Source organism: Carettochelys insculpta, chromosome 3 (genome assembly GCF_033958435.1).
Source record: "Carettochelys insculpta isolate YL-2023 chromosome 3, ASM3395843v1, whole genome shotgun sequence".
Classification (NCBI taxonomy): domain Eukaryota; kingdom Metazoa; phylum Chordata; order Testudines; family Carettochelyidae; genus Carettochelys; species Carettochelys insculpta.
Genome location: NC_134139.1, coordinates 51,705,726 through 51,725,678, shown reverse-complemented (window position 1 = coordinate 51,725,678; position 19,953 = coordinate 51,705,726). Strand labels below are relative to the sequence as shown.

At 47.0% G+C, this 19,953-nt stretch overlaps 1 protein-coding gene across 1 annotated transcript in view; it reads left to right on the top strand.

Moving 5' to 3' along the window:
• Positions 1-19,953, top strand: part of ALK (ALK receptor tyrosine kinase) — a 562,657-nt gene that overhangs the window by 422,443 nt on the left and 120,261 nt on the right. The window contains exons 7-8 of the mRNA XM_074989826.1: positions 3,281-3,412; positions 5,523-5,623. Of these exons, the coding sequence (XP_074845927.1) occupies positions 3,281-3,412; positions 5,523-5,623 (233 nt within the window). The remainder of the gene's footprint in view (positions 1-3,280; positions 3,413-5,522; positions 5,624-19,953) is intronic.

The following is a 19,953-nucleotide window of genomic DNA, read 5'->3' as shown; positions in this document are numbered from 1 at the left end:
GGTGGCTTCACACTGAAAGCATTCCTTGGAATGGCAGTACATGAGTGCCATTGCTTTTCTATATGTATGAGGCATTAGACAATAGTACAGAATGCAAACCATCCAAAGTGCAGGATGTTCAGCAATTCATAATGACACATTAGGAGGAGGAGGAAGAAAGAGATGCACTGTGATAGCAAAAGCTTTTATTATACAACTCTATTTCTATTGTACATCGCACAGAGCTGAGATATACCTTTTTCTGGCCTCCAGGCAGGGTTTGTTGCCTAGATGTCTCTCCCATTCCTCGGGCCTGTTTACAGCATACCGGACAGGAAATGCATTCAATCGGACAACATGCTGAGCTATTTCAATAGGAATTCAGGGCACACCTGGTTCCATCATTTCATTCAGGTCCCAGCCTCTGGCTGACATGATGAAAGAATCTTGTTCTGTAGATGGATAAAACACAGTGAAATGTCTGTCATTGTAACAGCCTTGGGAAGGCTGCACAAATTTTAAGATTTAAGAGGCAAAATTTTACATGTGTTTTTAAATTAAATACTGGTTTTGCTTATGCTGGATTGGATGGCTGTGGGGTAAGGAAAATTTCCCTCATGAAAGTCATGGACATGTGATGACTGTTGGTGGCCTACACAGAATGAGTTGGTGGCTCTTGGTCCAGATCCTACCTAGAAGACTGGATATTCATACCACAGAAACAGTCAGCATAACACTGACTAATCGCCTTCCTGTAGACGGATCAAGAACTGAATAGTCCATGGAATCTAAACTATTTTAGATCAGTGTTAGGGCACTCTGGGAGCGCAGAGCAGCTCAAGCAGTAATCTTATTAGGAGCTGAGTCTTCTGTGATCTTTGTGGAGTTGATGGGCTTTTACAGGGCCCACCACTTTGAATGATAGACCTCTTGTACAGTCGCTGAGAACATAATTCTTATATAGACAAAACTTTGGGGTTGGAGTGGGGAAACCATCTCTTAAACTACTTCTGGAAATGAAGATGGGTAGGAGGAAGTGTTTTATGAAAGCTTCTGGAACTCAGGTACTGCAGTGATGAAGGCCATGTATACTTTACACATGAGAAAATAGGTAGTCTTGGTTTTAGGGCTATCTGATACCCCGCATTCATTTTTGTTTGTTTAAATTGCCCATCTCAGCTCCCCAGTCACTAGCAGGATTATGTGAGCTATACTGAAATCAGATTTTTAAACAGCTCAGTGGAGAATCCTTCCTTCCTTCACGCTCTTGCCAAGGCACATGTTCAGGATCCTGTATTTCTCCCACAAGAGTTAATGGCATCACTCGTGACCTTTACCAAATCTTTTCCCTGTGACTCCTTGCTCTGCATTTGGTGTCTGTTTGTGCTTTCCTAGCTCAATCATCTAGAGTGGTAAAATGAGTATTATCCCTAAATTATCTCTACACACACACATCACAAGTTGTAGTTTCAGACCTAATGGTCCTAGCCAAAGCAGTAAAGGAACAACCCAAGACAGAGGTCCCAGATCTTAAAGCTTTGCAATGATAATGGATTATGAAATTAACCAGTTGACTACACAATGGTGCTTTAAGATTGATCTATCTGGCCTATCCAAGGACTGGGTCAAAGTAATACAATTGAGATGCAGTAGCTTGAATTACAGCAACTTGTCAGCAGGTAATTCAGCTATTTCAGTCATTCAGTGCTGCTAATCAAACCACTCTGTGGAACCGCAGTGTTGCTTTGAAGTGTGGTTAATACTCACTCTCAATCCAGTTAAAAGTAGTTATTACTGTGCCTTACTCACCTGTGTGTGTATATAGTCTAATATTTTATATATCCTATAATTAGACACTCAGGGCTGCCCAGTGCCCAACTGACTTGGACCTATCAAGCACAGCCTAAGGGCCTGTCAATCCCCACTAGAAGTGCTTGTACCAATTGTATTGTCAATGAGTAGGTTGACCACATTGCCCTATGGCAAATGTGCTACTCTGGCCTTTAGGGATGACGGGGTGGGTGTTCCAGGTCAGGGCTCCTCAGCAATGGGAGCAGCTGCCCCACAGTGAAGCACTGGGGATGGGGGCACCACAACCTCCTTATGAAATGGAGTGGAGGATGGGGGTGCCACAACCTTCCAGCAGGGGGGTGCCAAGGAATGAAGAAGTTGCCCAGTGGAAGAGTTCACCAGTGGGGTGCCAGGAAATGTGGCAGGCACCCAGCGGAGGATCTCCCTGGCAGTGGAGGCTGCTGCCTCAAGACACCAGGTGCGAGGAAACAGTAGCCCCACAAAATATGGGACAATTTGCCCATTTTCTTAAAAAATCAGAGTGCCTGTGAGACAGCTTAAATAAGGCACTGTCCTAGGAAAAACAGGACCCTATCAATGAGGGGCATTGGGGTCAGCTCCTGAAAGCCAGGAACAGTTGATATAAGCAAGGCAGTGTCTACATCTAACCCTGCATCGACCTGACCACAATGACCTTAACTCTATACCATTCATAGAGATGGAGTTATTAAATCAGTGTACTGGGACAGATAGATCAGCAGGAGTGAAATTTACCTCTAGACGTGTCCATAGTTATGTTGATATAAGCTGCCTGGCTTCAACCCAACTGTAATATAGACCTGCCAATAATTAAAACAGTTGCACTTAAATTAAAACAGTAGAACCCTGTTTAAAAACTCAAGCCAGTAACAAAATGAAAGAGTGAGCTTCAGAACTGCACATAGGGTTTTAAATAAAAGGTTCACATTTCATCCCTACGTGCATTCCAGCGGCAAGGGAGGTGTTGCTATCCCTTGTTCACAGATGTGGGAAGCAAGGTGCAAAGAAGTGCAATGACTTACTTGAGGTCAGAGCAGAATAACAGGTAGACTCCACTGACCTCAGTAAAGGTGGGGAGAGTAGGAGTGCTTCACTGATGAGGATTTTCCCTGCTGAGGTGGAGTGGTGGGGCACAGAAGTTAGGGAAACCATATCTTGAATTCTAACCTTGCGTTAATTAAACCTTGGAAGACACGGAGACCAAGAAAATCGGAATCCCCCCAATGCCGCACATGCAGCAATTTGCCCTTCTTGGTTAGCCAAGAGTCCACACCTGAAATTTAGATTCATTCCCACCCCCCTCACGTTGTCACCCGTGGCTTGTTGGGCAGCAGCAAATGGCCACATGAAGACGGGAAGAGTTTGCCTGCTCCAAAGTAACCCTAGGAGAATGATCATGACTTTCCTTCTGCTTGTGCCCAGGAATACACTGATCAGCTCACGTGTCTTTTTTGGACTCTCCCTGTTGCAGAAAATCTCCCCCCTGGCTTTTACTGTTCGTTTGAAGAAGGGGATTGCGGCTGGACACAGGGCTCTACCACTTCTCTTACTCCTGCATGGCAGATTGGAAACCCAGAGTACAGCCACTTCTCTTCGCTAGAAGGTATGAGGGAGTACCAGCAATACCCACAGAGGCAGGGAGGGAATGGCAGATAAAAGTGTGGTGGCGGGGGAGGGGGGTAGGCTTTTTCAGAGTAAAACACATAGAAACAAGGTAAGTGCAACTCGTTTTTATATTCAGCTTTCTGTGAAACAAAACCTGTCTTTCCACCTTAAACACTCTGAGCATGAGACCATTGTCACTGTCATTGTGATGTCTGTCTTATCACTAGAGATTGGTGGTATAATTCAGCTAAATCTTCACTACTATTTATTGTCACTCGCTCCTGCTTCCACCCTGTCAAGCCAACCAGGTCCTTCACCTTTCCAGAATTACTTATTTAATTGCTCTTAATCCTGTCTCTGCTTCCTTTACTCACATCCTTTGTTTTCCTTTTCATCCCTTTATAGCTTTCTTTGCCCCCATCATCTCTCACTCCCCACGCATTACCCTCCACTCCTTCCCCCAATCCCAGTTTTGCTTATACAAACCCACAGTATTCAGTGGTTTATATTCTGGGCATTGAACTATCACCAGGTTGAAATGTGGCATACACCCTGCCTCCACGAACATTTTCCCTAATACAATAGTATAAATCAGAGGAGACATTTATTGCTTAGATGCAGAGCTGTTAAAGGACAACTGTTATAATCTACAGCAGCATCTGCCATGCACACTATCCAAAAACGCTGTGCAAAGTTAAATAAATACACCTACAGAGTGAAATGTTAAGGATCAGATCTTCCTGTGGTGTAGAGTCATTGACTGCAGGGGAGCTGTGTTAGTTCATAATCTGGCCTCAGTACTGCAGAGAACAAAGAAGTTAGGAGGTATGAGTAAGTGAGGTAGCTGAGAGCCAGAGATGGCACCATGTGGAGCTGACAGTACAGGATTGCTGCTTGAGGCATTCTGTATTCTGTAGTGGGGAATCCAACCCAAGCCAAATAACCAGCTTTCTTTGTAAGGGAAGAATACAGGAGCTGGGGACAGTAGGGTGAGGACAGAACTGGAATTGTCTCCACACCACACAGTGCAACCTAATCTCCCCTCTTTCCCAGGTACTCCAGCCCCAAATCAGGGAGAGCAAAGCTACGGGAAAGTTGGCAGCCACTGGATCACCAGTATTTGGGGCCCACTGATCATTCCCACACCTCTAGTCTTCCCTAGCTGTGTGCAGAGAGAGAAAAGAATTTCCCTTTACATTTTCCTCTTCTCCCTCTGCAAGAATGTTTCCAATTCCTCCTGTCGTCTTCATTATGAGCGACCTTTAGTCTAACAGAACAGACAAGGCTCTATTAATCTGGTATTTTTCACCATCACAAAGATTCACTTACAACTAAATTTTAACAGGTGCATTTTGTTGAGGATCCAGCAAAGAAAATGAATCCCATATTGTGCATAAGTAGCAAAGTAGTGTGTGAGAAGATCACCAGGTCCCCTAAGTAAGTTTCCCAATAGGGCCCTAGAGTACATGCAGCTGTCTTGACTGCATCCCAACTAAATTGAAAAATACTTTTGTCATACATTAGCCCCCCTCTAACAGCATCCAATTAGCACAATGGAACCAGACCGGCTAAGGTTCTTAGAGGAATGGTCTAAGGCAGTGGGTCTCATGTACCCTGAGGGGTACATGAGAGAAGTCTGGGGGCTACATGGCTCTAGAGCTGCAAGTGGCTCTTAGAGCAATGAAATGTGGCTCCTGCTTGGAGCCTCATGCCGGGAGTGCTTACTGCCACTCTGTGCATGTGTCACAGAGGTTGAAGGGAGAAGCACATGGCGGGGGTGGAGGTGGCTCCAGTGAGTCCCAGGCATTGTGTTAGAGCAAGGGCGGGATCGGGGGTGCCTGGCTGTGGGAGATGAAAAGGACATTGAGCCACATATATATTTATTTTTGTATATCTCTCTGTATATAGATTATATATATAAATAAATTTACATATAATATGTCTGAAAATTGGGGGTACTGGGGGTACATATAATTTTAAGGGGTATTTTATTAAAAAAAAAAAAAAGTTAGTTGAAAAACACTGGTCTAAGGAGCCTTTTACAAGCCTTGCATTCAGGAGTTGCAAGTGGCAACAGCAAGTCTGCTCATTGTTTGTTTTTCACGTAGGCTATGCACTTTTGCTGAACACCAGTGAGGTCCCAGTGGCAGAAACAACCATCGTGACCAGTGCTGTGTTTCCAGCTCCGATCAGGAATTCTCCATGTGAGGCAAGTGCTAAAGTCTTTTTGCTCTCCCACAATGCTGTCCAAACTTGGTTTTCAAATGCCAGTACTGGCTGGTAATCCAGATCTCCCATATGATGGCTCGTATTGGCCGACAAATATGCAAGTGCCCATTTTGGGCCTCTAAGGGCAGTGTTGAGTGCCCAGGCATGAGATCCGGTTGCTCATTTTAACCACCCACAAAACGGACACAAAATGAAGCTTGACTGGTTTACAGCCTAGTACGATGCATTCAGGCTGATGGTCATTTGTAACACTGATGCTACGTTTACACTGGGATGGTACATCGAAATAGCTTATTTTGATGTAGCGAAATCAAAATAAGCTATTTCGACAAGTAGCATCTACACATCCTCCAGGGCTGGTGCCGTCGATGTTCAACGTCGACGTAGGGCAGCACTACATCGAAGTAGGCACTGCAGGGGAGCGTCTACACACAAAAGTGGCCCAAATCGAAATAAGGGTGCAGGAAAAGCTGCAGACAGGGTCACAGGGAGGACTAGTACTTCTGGGGCAACAGCAAGCCGCTCCCTTAAAGGGCCCCTCCCAGACGCACTCAGCCTGCACAGCACGCGGTCTGCAGAGCCACAGGCATGCACACCCTGTGTAAGCACCATGGACCCCCAGCAGCAGCAGTAGCAGCAGCAGCAGCAGCCAGAGGCCCACACACCCGCCCCTGGAGCAGTGGCCGCCCTGCTCAGTGCCATGGAGGAGGCAGCTCAGCATCTTTTATTTGAGGAAGATGAGCTGTCCTTGGGGGATGAAGAAGCAGCCCCAGACCTTGCTGCCCTCCCAGCCTCCCCCCGCCGGACACGCCGCCGGCTATGGAGGTACCCTACGAGGACGGACTGGTGGGAGCGGCTGGTGCTCGGCAAGTGGGACAACAACCGCTGGCTCCGGAATTTCCAGATGAGCCGGCAGACATTCCTGGAGCTCTGCCAGTGGCTCACCCCTGCCTTACGGCACCAGAACACCCCCATGAGACGTGCCCTCACCGTTGAGAAATGGGTCGGCATCGCTGTCTGGAAGCTGGCCACTCCAGACAGCTGCCGATCCGTAGGGCAGCAGCTCGGCGTGGGCAAGGCCACCATCGGGGCTGTCATCATGGAGGTAAGAGGACCCAGGGGGAGGGGGGAACCTGGGGAGGAGAGGGAGCTCGGGGAAGATGGGGAGCCCGGGGAAGGGAGCCCTGGGGGAAGGGAGAGCCCAGGGAGAGGGCCAGACACACCCTGTACACCCCTCACGGGTGCTCTCTCATGTCCTTCCACTGCAGGTTGTCCGCGCAATCAATGCCCTGCTCCTCCACAGGCTCGTGCACCTTGGGGACCTGGATGCCACCATCACGGGGTTTGCCAGCCTGGGCTTCCCTAATTGCTTTGGGGCTCTAGATGGGACCCATATCCCTATCCGTGCCCCAGAGCACAGCAGAGGACGCTTCCTGAATAGGAAGGGCTACCATTCCGTGGTCCTCCAGGCCTTGGTGGACAGCCGGAGCCACCTCTTGGGCATTTATGTTGGTTGGCCTGGCAGCACCCACGACGCCCGGGTGTTCAGAAATTGGGGCCTGTGCTGCCGGCTGGAGGCGTGGACCTACATCCCCCAGCGGGAGATCCCGTTGGGGGACACCACCATGCCCCTCTGCCTCGTTGCAGACGCAGCATACCCCCTCAGGCCCTGGCTCATGCGCCCCTACACGGGCCATGTCAGTGCCACCCAGGAGCGGTTCAACACGTGCTTGAGCCATGCGCACCAGGTGATTGAGCGAACTTTCAGCCACCTCAAAGGGCGCTGGAGGTGTCTCCTCACCCGCCTGGATGCAGGGCTCGCCAGTATCCCCCAGGTTGTGGGCGCATGCAGCACACTCTACAACCTGGTGGAGAGCAAGGGAGAGGCCTTCTTCCAGGGCTGGGCTGTGGACGCTGGCAGGGCCGACGCCCAGCACCCGCTGACCCCAGTCGCCAGGTCGACCCTGAGGGGATCTGGGTCCAGGAGGCCCTGCGGGCCCATTTTGAGCAGGCTGCGGGGTGAACGCTGGCAGGGCCAGCTGCTGGTGAGCCACCCACCACCCCCCCACATCCTCCACAGCACTAGCTGCCCCCACGCCCACTCCACTGAGCACCAGAGAGCACACCCCACACACACACACACTTTTGTAAATAAACCAACACCTTTTTTTTTTTTTAAACAAAACAATGAACTCAACATTAAAGAAGGGGGGAACTGTGTACATGGGAGGGCAGCTACTAAAGGGGAGTGGAACAAATAAACTATTTACAAAGGTGGAGAGAATATGTACAAAGGAGGGGGAGCGACGTCCTTGGCCCTTCACCCCTATTGTCCAGTGCCTGCCGTTGGGGGGCGCGATCCACGTCTGGGCCGGAGGCCCCGTCGAGGCTGGATGGGGGCTGGGAGAACCGGCAGATATGGCCGGGCCAGGTCCTGAGGCCCGCGGTCCCCCTCGGCGGCAGGCTCCAGGACAGTTGCTGGTGGAGGGCAGCTTGGAGGGACGGCAGGCAGAGCGCCGGGGGGGGGCCAAGTGCTCCGCGAGCCGCTCAAAGGTCCACATGAAGGCTCCCCAGGCCTCCTGGTGCCAGGCCAGTGCTCGCTCCTGCAGGTGGAGCCGCCACTCCTCCACCTGCAGGCGGCGCTCAGACACCTCCAGCTGATGCCGGAAGGTGGCGAGGAGCTGGGGGTCAGCGGACGCCCGGGATGGCTCTGGCACTGTCAGGCTCGTCCTTGGGCCGGTCTGGGGTCCGCTGCTGGGCTGGCCTGCTGTGATGGCCCCGGTGGGCTGTCCGGCACAACACACACAGTGCCTGTGCTCTCAGGGCCCTCAGATGTTGCAGCTGCGGAACAGAGGGGGAAAGAGCGGAGACAGCCGTTAGTCTGGGCCGTGACCTGTGGCCCATGTCCCCCCACCTCTCTGCTGCTGGTTCCCCATCCCCGTCCCCCAGAGATGCTGACGATGATGATGGGTGTGCTATGCCCCCCCGGGGGGACCTCTAGGTTCTGTTCCCCCCATCCCCAGGGATGGGGCATGGTGCTGTCCTGCTGGGGGGCAGGGGCTGATAGACTCTGCTGAGGGACATGCCACTGCTGTCCTCGGGGCCATGGTCATCTGGGTGTGTGGAGGGCACTGGTCATGTCCCTTGTCCCCTCCCCTTAACCCCGGGGGTGTGCACTGGGGTACATACCTGACGCTCCACTCCCACAGTCGGGGGACACCCAGCGGGCAGACGCCCTGCTGGAGCTGTGGGAGGGGAGGTCTATGAGCAGCCCCCCGTCACTGGAGGCCTCCTCCTCCTCCTCCTCCTGCTGTGCTGCCCCAGGGGTGGGCTCCTGTGGGGGCCTCTGGGGTGCAGGGCTGGCTTCCAGGCCGGACTCCATCTCCGGGGCCTGCTGGGGATCATCGGCCAAGGTGTCAAGAGTGGCCGGGGGAGGAGGTGTACTGGGGGCCCAGGATTTCCCTGAGCTCCCTGTAAAAGGGGCAAGCGGTGGGGGCAGCCCCAGATCGGCTGGCCGTGTCCCCGGCCCAGGCGTAACCCTGCCGCAGTTCCTTCACCTTACTCCTGACGTGGTCAGGAGTGCAGACAGGGTGACCCCGGGCAGCCAGGCCCTCGGCCAGCCAAGCGAACGCATCTGCATTCCGCCGCTTGCTCCCCGTTACCTGGAGCACCTCCTCCTCTCCCCAGAGCCCCAGCAGGTCCTGGATCTCGGTCTCAGACCAGGAGGGGCCCCACTGCCTCTTCCCTCACTGGCTGGGAACCCTGGGTCCCCTTGGGGGGGGAGTGCCCTGTGGGCGCTTGGGGGGCTGGCTGGATGCCATGGGAGCTGGGTTGTGGGTTGGGGCTCGTGAGAGCATGCAGGATGGGCATGTGTGTGTGCTGCTGCCTGCACGCGCTCTCAGCTTCCTGCACAGGAAATAAGGGGGCGGGGAGCTTTAAGGGGCTGCTGCACGCGGCGACCATAGAGCTCAGGGGCTGGACAGAGCGTCCCTCAACCCCTCAGCTGATGGCCGCCATGGAGGACCCTGCTATTTTGATGTTGTGGGACGCGGATCATCTACACGTGCCCTACTTCGATGTTCGACGTCGAAGTAGGGCGCTGTTCCCATCTCCTGATGAGGATAGCGACTTCGACGTCTTGCTCCCTTACGTCGATTTCAACTTCGAAATGGCGCTCGGCACGTATAGACATGGTGGGTGCTATTTTGAAGTTGGCCCAGCTACTTCGAAATAGCCGGCTAGTGTAGATGCGGCTCGACAGTCCCAGGTTCCCAGCACCAGGGAATGAACCAGCAATCATAGGGGCTAAAGCCCTGTGCTCTACTGCATGAGCTAGAGGCCAGCTGGCTCTCAGCCAAGGCCCTAGAGCAGAGACTTTGCTCACCCTAGTAGGAGGTCTCAGTGCTCTGGGGACTACATGCCTTCCCTGGGCTGAAGAAGCACATCCCAAGCTTCTGAGACCTTCCAGCAGTTCATCCCCAAAGAGCCCTCAACTGTAATGCCAACAGACTCAGCCTCCCAGATGAGCCCCCAGCTGTAATGCTGACAGACCTGGGTGGCCAGCACCAGGGACTGAATGTGTGATCACAGGGGCTAAAGCCCTGTGCTCTACATCATGAGCTAAAGGCCAGCTGCCTCTCAGCTGAGGCTGTAGAGCAGAGACTTCACTCACCCTAGTATGAGGTCTCAGTGCCTCTGGGTACTACACCTTGATCTACTGGTGCTTTGTTAATGCAGAGATGAAGGGCTATATTGTGGCTTTTGCGGGGCTGGAGAGGTGCACTGTGCCAACAGCACTGTGTAAAGACATTGTGTCTTTAGAGATCAGAGGCAGCTGCAGTGATACATGTGCATTAGGAGTATATTTAAGATTGGCTCCTAACCATTCTTAAGGTGCTGCATGCACTTTCCTAATCACCATCCAGTATTGAGGCCACCAGGGCTTTATTTATCATGTTCTCCCCAGTCCTGCCACTCCTTGCTTTGGCCTGGTTCTTGCAAGTGCTGATGTTAACAGAAGATGAGTTTGATCAGCACCTCAGAGCTGAGCCCTCTCTCAGGCATAAGTAGCAATGACTTTGGCTGGAGATTTTCCGGAGCCCAAAATGAGTGGATTTGGTTGCCCAGAAGTAACTGGCAATGCTGAGTGAATCATGGGTTATATCAAGTTGTGGTTTAGACCATGACATGTCCAAGAGATGCATGTACATTAGAGATAACATATGACCAATGGAATGCACCCATATAGTGAAGGATAGTAGGAGTGATATTTAGTTGTTGTAATACTGGGGGACATGATAGAGGTATGTAAAATTATGAGTAGTGTGGAGAAAGTGAACAAGGATAAATTATTTACTTGTTCTCATAATATCACTCCTGTACCCTCCTTCGTCCCCAGACCCCAAACCTGCTTTCTGGCAGCCCCCTCCCACACTGAAGCCCTCATTTTTGGCCCCATCACAGAGCCTAGAGAGCCCACAAAATCTACTTGCCTTGGCCCCCCTCTGCTCTGAGGCTAGTGTACGAGAGGAGTGTTTCTTTTGTTTGTTTTTCATTTGGGGGCCATGTCAGTGAAATTTTGGGGGGGGTTGCTTCTCACTTGTATGGCCCCTGACTGATTTGGTCAGTGTCCCCTGACCCAAAAAGGTTCTCCACCCCTGCTATACAGGAAGGAAGACCATGATGCACTGTGACTCCCCAAGGAAGGGGTTTTCTTTGAATGAATGGTTTATTTGGTTCACTTCCTGAAGACTTCCTCTCTTCCTTCATACAGAGAAATGCACACCCCTTTGTTCCATGCATGCGCTCACACTCTTCCTTTTGTAGGAAATTCCTTCTGCCTGTTCTTCCCCCATTCCAAAGGCTGTGCAGGATCTGAATATTTAAAGACCTCATTTTGTCAGGAACCCAGTGAGCGTGAATATTTTGCATAAGCTGCCTGCTGCTGGAAGCTGGGCAGATAATTTCCAATATGTATAATTCTTTTTCCTGAGCCTATGATAGTGCAAATAATTAAGCTTGCTGCTGAGGGGGAGCTAGCATCTATTTCATCGGCTCACATGACGTCCCACCCCCGATTCCTCCCATTAGCACTTACAAAGCATCCAGATGCATGCGGAATTTCAGCTGTTGGTAATGAAGAAGGATGGAGTTTGGTGAGGGGTTTTGTTTCTTGGCTTTTTAAATAGTGTAAAAGCCTCTGTTCTCAACACACCCCTGGGGGCTTCACATTCTATTTTAATTGAGTAATCTGTCTGTGATAAGAATAATTTAGTGCCAGTTCTCAGCCTAACGTAAAGAGAGAAAAGGGACTTTCCCTCCTATTTATCCTGCCAATAGGATGCAAATGACCTTTCTCATAATAGAGTTATAGTCAGGAAGTGGCTGTGAAAATAACATAAAGGCTGTGTCTACACTAGCACCCCCCTTTCAAAAGGGGGATGCTAATGAGACATTTTGGGATATGCTAATGAGGTGCTGCAATGAAAGGACCCCATGTAGACGAGCTGTGCATGATCGAAAGTGGCACTTTCGAAGTGCTGTGGCTGCCATTATGCTAATGGGGCACTGCATATCCATTACAGTGCCTCATTAGCATATCCCAAAGTGTCTCATTAGCATCCCCTTTTGAAAGGAGAGTGCTAGTTTAGACACAGCCAAGGTTTTTTTGTATTTATTCCCTCTCCTTCACTCTCCAATGAGGCAGGCTCAAGTTCAGACATTAGAGATAAATGTTCTACCGGTGTCATTAAAAAAGGGAAGAAGGATTCTCTTGAAGATGGGGGTTTGCTTTGGAAAAACCAATGGCTACACTGGTTTTTTCATTCAAAAGAAACTATTTTGAAATAAGAATATGCAAATGATATGTAAATCTGCACCTTACTTGCATTTTCAATTTCCCTCATTTGCATGCCTCTTTCAAAAGAGGAATGCAAGTGTAGCCACAGCCTATGCTCAGTCCTGCTTGTTCCTACAGGCACTGCAGCTCACACTCTTGCTCAATCTCCCATAATCAATGTACCTCAAATTCCCAGAGTCCTGGTTGTTCTCTCTCCACTGTGCTGACTCTGTAGGACCATACAGTACAAAAAACTTGTTCCAGTCCCACAGGGAGACCTGATTTGCTGTCACAGGAAGCTGAAGAAGTAGAGCCACTAGCCTAGCTGTTTGTTTGATTTTGAGTCAAACCTTTTCAAGTAGCAAAGTTGTGCAGGAGAATAGTGGGAATGGATTGCTGAAATAGGCTTCATGCTTATGGTCTTGCCTGTAAAGTAGTGAGAACTCTTTTCTGGGGCTGTTTTGGCACTTCCCCAAGCTGGAACACAAAACTAAGTAATTTTATGACCCAGTTAACCAAACTTGTTTTAGAAAGTCTGAACTTGCCTCTTCCACCCACCTGTGGTCTGTCCAGAGAAGACCTGTGACATGTTGATGAAAAAGTTTGTTGGAAATTTTGAGAATACAAAAAAATGCTCCGTCCTCCATGGCCATCAAGCCAACTCTTTTCATCAGCACTAAATTCATTTTCAATAAGTTTATTTCCCCTGTAAATAAATAAGGGGTGGTACTGTGACCAGAGCAATTGTATTAAGCACCGGTAGTGCATTTCTCTCTTGCACTTGGATCTTTAAATAAGCTAGGACACATGGTAATAACATAGACTCTGAAGATATGAATGTGAAAAATGCTATATTGAAATGCCTCCTGCACTTCTGGCTTTCCTTTAATGTGTTTAATGTTGCAAGACATCGCCCAAGTCCTTCCTGATTTTGATGGGTTATTTAGACACCTGGAAGTGGTGAATAAACTCTTTATTTTCCTTCTTTTGTGGCTTCCATCCCTGCCAAACATTGTAGGCAGGGGAAAAAACCTATCAACAAGTGTCAAAGTCATGATGCTTTTTTCAATATGTCAATTTCTAACCTGCAGTGGGGCTGAGGTTAGAGGGGGTGGCATCCAACAGGATTAAAATCCTGCAGTTCCAAGGGGAGACGTGGGTGGCTTCCTTTCTCTCCTCCTCTGAACTACTATTCTTGCTGGCTATCTTTATATATCCCTCTTTTCTCCTGTTCATCAACTGTCTTCCTTGCCTCCATAACTGGTGGAGCCAGACTGTTGATGGTGAAGGCCATAGCAGGTTAGACTGAAAAAAGGGACTGCAACGCTCCGTATTGCCATTATTTTTAAAAAAAGCTTGATGCTGTGAGCATGTGACATTGTCACCCATGGTCCTCCAGAAGTTTGTTTGGGAAGTAGTTCATACCAGAATCTCACAGATAAATGCAGACCCAGACTTCATAAGGACTCAGGCAACTCTCAGTATGTTTGTTTCTTCTCCATTTCAGAAGCTAATAAATTGCACGTCAGTATTTCCTGGATAGCCTAGAGGTTAACCATCTGGTTTTGCAAAACCTGCAGTTACTATTTCTTTAAGTCTTTCTACATAATCACCCAGGACCCTTCAGTATCAACCCTTTAGTGCAATTGCTCAGGTGGAATGAGTGTTACCCTAACCGTTTTGAAGGTCCCCTTGTCTCTGAAACTTGTAGAATATCTGATGACATTCTCCTGCCTGGTGGCCTATTGTCTGCAATGCAACGTAGTCATTACTGCTACCTAAGTTTTACCTCAATATACAAAACTTTAACTACAGACTTGTTCTTTTAATCCTTTCAACGCTTTCCATTTACTGAGTCAGTGAGGTTGCGTGTGAGCAGCTAATCCACATATAAAGCAGGGTTCCAAAACCCAGATTGCAAGACACTGATGAGCCAATGTTGACCAGAGATGGTTAATTAATTCCTTAATGGTGTCTCTGGCTTCAGGCTATTATGCTGCCAATCCAGGGCACAGGGAGCCATTCGATGACTAATGCAGGGATATAGCCACCAGGCACACAGATTCGGATTTTTCAAAATGTGCCACTATTCTATTGTCAGTACTCATCACACGTGTAGAGCCCCATCTGCCATCACTGATGCCTGACTCCATAAAATGATTGCCAGCCTCATTCAGAACTCTTAGCTAGAGCATCCAGCTGATTGTCTGCTCCATTTCGCTTCAGCAGGTGTGAAAGTACCTGGAGTATCCTGCTGTGAAGCTTAGAAACCATAAAAATCATAGCCAACGTTTCCCATTTGAGCGCCATGCCAGTCAATTCATTCAGAGTCAGTCCACTGCAGTCCATATGATGCACTTCCCTAATGAGTTTCTCTCACATCTGATTCCAGCTACTCCTTTCCTTCAAACACCTGGCATGTGCATCCATTCCAGTTCACTGACTGTTTCAGCTTTCAGCTTTGCTATAGCCAAGTGCTCTTCCATCACCACAGATTCTTCAGACTCTTGTTGCCTGTCTGAGTTTCTAGAGACTGCAGATGCTAGAAGGCTCCTGCAGTTGTGTATTGGGCCACTCAAGAACTTGCCTACCAGCCACAAACTGTTGTAGTCAGAATGTCTCCATGTCTCTCAAGGTATTCTTCAGAGGAACTGCTTAGAAAGATGCATTGTTTTCCCCATAATATATTAAACTCATTAACTCGCAGTCGAGGTTGGAAAATCCAGTTTCAAATTCACCTCTTTTTGTTTAACATTCAAAAAATACCGACATGGAAGTTTTACTTCTATAAGTGAAGAAGGAAGTGGTTTCTGTCACCGCTGAACTACAATCCAGTGGGAAACTACCATTACAATTTGGTAGTATAAAAATCTGATGTTTATAATCACCTGAAGGAATGCCAGATACTTCACAGCAGCGGGATCATTTTATCTGACATTAAGATACAATGAAATAGATGATTGTATTTCATTGGAATGGCAGGCACCAGGCCTCCTACAACAACACACCAGCATAAAGCCTCTCTCTTCAGCAGCACCGATGAAACATCCAGCAACACTACAGCCATCACACCAGGTGAAACATCCTATCATGCTCTACAGAGCTAACGTTGTCTGGGCAGGTGACAAACTGGAATCCACTGCATGCAAAAAGATGTTTGATTTTATCCTACCTTGTCTTCTCCCCTCACCTGTGCTCATCATACTCATTCCTTCATCCTGACTCATCTTTTTAACCAGGAACTTGGCAACAGTAGATATATTGATTCTCTGATTTCCAACACTAAAGAAGATCACAGTGTAGGTGTGAAACCTTGTCTATCACACCAATAGAAGTTGGTCCGATAATAGATTTTTACCTCACGCACCTTCTCTCTTTAATAGTCAGGGATCAACTTGACTATAACAATGCTGCATTGCTTTTAGTTCTGTAGTATTTTCAAAAAAGGTTGTTTGGGGGTGAATGAAAATGACATTTTTTCAAAATTTCATAGAATAGAAATGCGAAGAAAATCTGAGATGAAACATTTTATGGATGATCAACATTTGGTTTCATTTAGAAAAAATATTTTCAATATTATTGAAACATTTTTACATTTTTTGTTTCATCAAAACTGATCAACAAATATGACGTAAAGCTATTAATAGCTTTGGCCAACCCACATTGCATTTTTTGGGTAAATAAACAATTCTTTCAAAATATTTTTTCCAGCTCTAATTTAATCCACCTATCATGTGTTGTCATAAATCTAGGGTGTAAAATCTCTGGAGGACAGAGCTGCTGCTCTTGCTACTTTGTCCAACACATTGCATGAGTTCCTGATCTTGACTCTGCCTCTTGGCATTACAGTAAGACAAACTATGAATAATAATTAATTGTGGTCCCTCGCCTAGTGATGTGTGTTGCCACTGGCAGTTGCCTATACCCATGGCCCAGATCACTTTCTTACTTTACCCCACTGGAATCATCACAGAATAGGGGATAGCCACAACATCCCATGAGATGGATGTGCAGGGTCTTAACTGATCATTGTCATGAGATTAGGTAGGAATTTTCTCTGAGGCCAGATAGCAGTGACCTTGTATGTGGGGTGAGGGCGTCGTCATACTCTGCAACACAAGTGGAGGTTTGTTGCCAGGATTATCTGGGTATATTTCCCATTCATTTCCCTGCTATTTTCTGGGGCCTTGGGCACTGGTGCTCCTCAGTCCTTCCTATTCTTTACATGCTGAAGATAACAGTAAGCTTCCTGGGCTATACTACTTCAGTCTAATTTTGGTTGCTGGTTTAGAGTGCAGCTCTTGGTGGTGGCCTGCAATATAGAGGTCAGGCTGGATGAGCTGGTGGTCTGTTCTGACCTTGAACTCTAACTCAGAAGAGAGAGTATTTATTTGACCTTCTACCTCTCTCCTTCCCTTCAGTAATAGCAGCATACTAGCAGCCAGGAGCCCATTGGTAGCCTCCTCCTTCTATTGCTGCTGCATCCATAATTTTATGTTATGGATTTGACTGAACTGAGTACAGGAATGGCCCCAAGGCCTTTCCTACACCTGGGATCAGACTGAGTTGTCACGCCATGGAAAGCCATGCTGGTATTTCTCTGGTGATGTATAGGGCACCATATGCATTTAAATAAACAAACTAAATAAAGGCCAGATTCTCCTTTTACCCAATTAATATAAATCAGGAGCATCTCCAGTAAAATCTCTGATTTGGCATCATTGTACAATTGGCATAAAACAGACCCTTGGGGTTTTGGTCCTTACAGTTGCAATCAGAAGTCTTGTAACTGTGGAGACAAGTGACCTGAAATGGTTTCTGTAAAACAAGCAGGCTGCCCCCATTCATCTAAATGGGGGGATTGTTGGGGTACCTGGGTAAAATTTAAGGACCAATATGCAGGAAGCCAGGCAAGGTGATCTTTGTGGATGGTCGGCAGTGACACACCTGACACTCTGGGACTCTGGCTAGAGATTCAGTTCAGCATCATCAGCATGACCACTTCATCCTCCCCATTCCCAAATCTGATTGCTGCCTAGACTTCATGCCTAGACTCGATGCCTCAGGCAAAGAAACTGCCACAGGATAGCTCCTCCTTAGCTAATTGTACGCTATTACTGGGAGGGGTAGAAAATCTACTGACTAGTTTTCCCTAAAGCACAACTGCTAGACTTTCTGATACAGTAATTTAGCTAAATATGTAATGGAAAAATGTATATTATCAAGGCAACCAACAGTATTACCATATAAAAATATAAGTGCAATTAACTAACCTCTCTAAGTGACGTGCTGGATTTAAAGCATTGCAAAATTACAAAGGTGTGATTTTTTTTTTTAATTAGAGTTGAATCAGGGCCCAGTGCTGTGAACACTTTCATGTGTCACGAAATCCATCATGCCTCAGTAAACTCATACCTTGGACAACCTCACATTTGCTGGTTATAAATCCAGCCCCTGCATGTAGTATTTTTTTCTTATTACACTCTTTATAAGCAGAGAGTTGGTGGGGTGTGTGTGTGTGTGTGTGTGTGTGTGTGTTAAGTCAAAGAAAATTAGCAGTGTTCAAGTTAGAGATTTTGAGACCAGACCAAATTGCAAAGGTTTATATTTCATTCCTGACAATGAGAGAAAATGGGTCCTGAAATGAGAAAATGCCAGGAAGTAATTTTATATACAGACATAAAAAGCCACTAAGGGACTCTTTTACATTAGATCTAACCAAAATGCTTGAGACTGTGCTCCATACAGTACTTTAATTAATAAAAAGTCAAATATCACTGGAACATAATTGGAAAGTTTATAAAAACCTGAGGATAGGGAGGGAAAAGCTAATTTTTGAAAGGAATGTCTAGGGGACAAGCATGTAATTGCTAGCAATACCCCCTCTGATTGCAGTTGTTCTGCACTGGTTTCCGCTCCTGCCTGAGTATCAGAGTTCATCACTGAAAAAGCTGTCAATTTTAATCTGTAGCTATTAAACAATGTCTAAAGGGAGAGTGAGTCTTGGAATTATGGATCACACAACCGTTAAAGTTGTTCTTTTGTGATAAAGGATATGCACACTGAACATAGAAGTTATATGAAAGCAGTTCATGTTTTAAATGCATCTGTTCTGGTTTAAAAAAAGAACAAAAATTTAAAGCCAGCCACTGCAGCAATGGTAAATATGAGGTACTGGAGGTTTCCACATGCATAGACTCATAAACTAAGTTCAAAAGGGGCTATCGTAATTACAAGCGTAAGAGTAAACTATCACACTATGTAGAAAAGAAATGAAGTAAGACAGGAGACTATCTGGCTTAATCAGGAGATCTTCAATGTTCTGAAACTTGAAAAAGTCCTACAAAAAGTGAAAATTAGGTCAAATTACAAAGAAAGACTATAAATAAAATAACACATCTCTGTAGGGACAGAATTAGAAAGGTCAAGGCACAAACCAGTATTAAACTAGGTAAAGATATGAAAGGCTTCAAATTGCAGAGACTCCACCTTTACTCTAATTTAAACCTGCACGTGATCCATGGCAAATTTGCAGAGGAAGGGGAAAACTCTCAGGGTGTCTGCTAATCTGACCCAGAGGAATATTCCTTCCTGACACCAAACATGGTGATAAGTTAGATTCTGAGCATGTGATCAAGACCCAAAGCCAGAAACCTGGGAAAGAATTCTCTGTAGTGTCTTGTCGCCCTCCCTAGAAAAACCCATTACAATCAACATACTCCACTGACTACAGCGAGAGTCTATGCCACACGCTCTCTCTAAGAAACTGAGGAACCACTTGATCAAAATCCTTTATAATAAACCAAAGGTGATTAAAAATGAACTCTTTGAACTTGAAACTCTACCTCTGTGCTTTAGATATTGAGTCTGTTCTGGTATGGCTGTGATCTGAAGAAGTGGGTCTGTCCCACGAAAACTCATCACCTAATAAAGTATTTTGTTAGTCTTTAAACTTCTACATGACTGCTGTTTTGCTCTGATAGAATACAGACTAACATGGCTACCTCTCTGTCACTATCCAGCCATTGATGTGGTGAAATCCTGGGCCTGTTAAAGTTAATGGAAATTTTGCAGTTGACTTTGGTGGGGCCAGGCTTTTGCTCCTAACCTCCAGCTGAACCGCTAATTTTGACCATAGTTAATAAGCCAATGCTAAAACATGGAACAAAGAGCCAAACAAGGGGAAATATCATAAATAACCATGTAAGGAGACAAACGTGCGTGAGAGTTACTGAACTCTGACTCTTTCATTGAATACGAAACACGTGAATACTTACCTAAGTGTAAGGTTACTGAACCAAATACCCATGTATTCTGTCATATATACATAGGTGGATATAAAGGGCCTGGCTTTCATCTATATTATTACCATTTATACCTCATATTGTAAAGGGTTGTTAAAATGGACATAAATTACAATTTAACCCACTTTTAGACTTCTTTGCACTGCCAGAATGGCTTAACAGACAGCA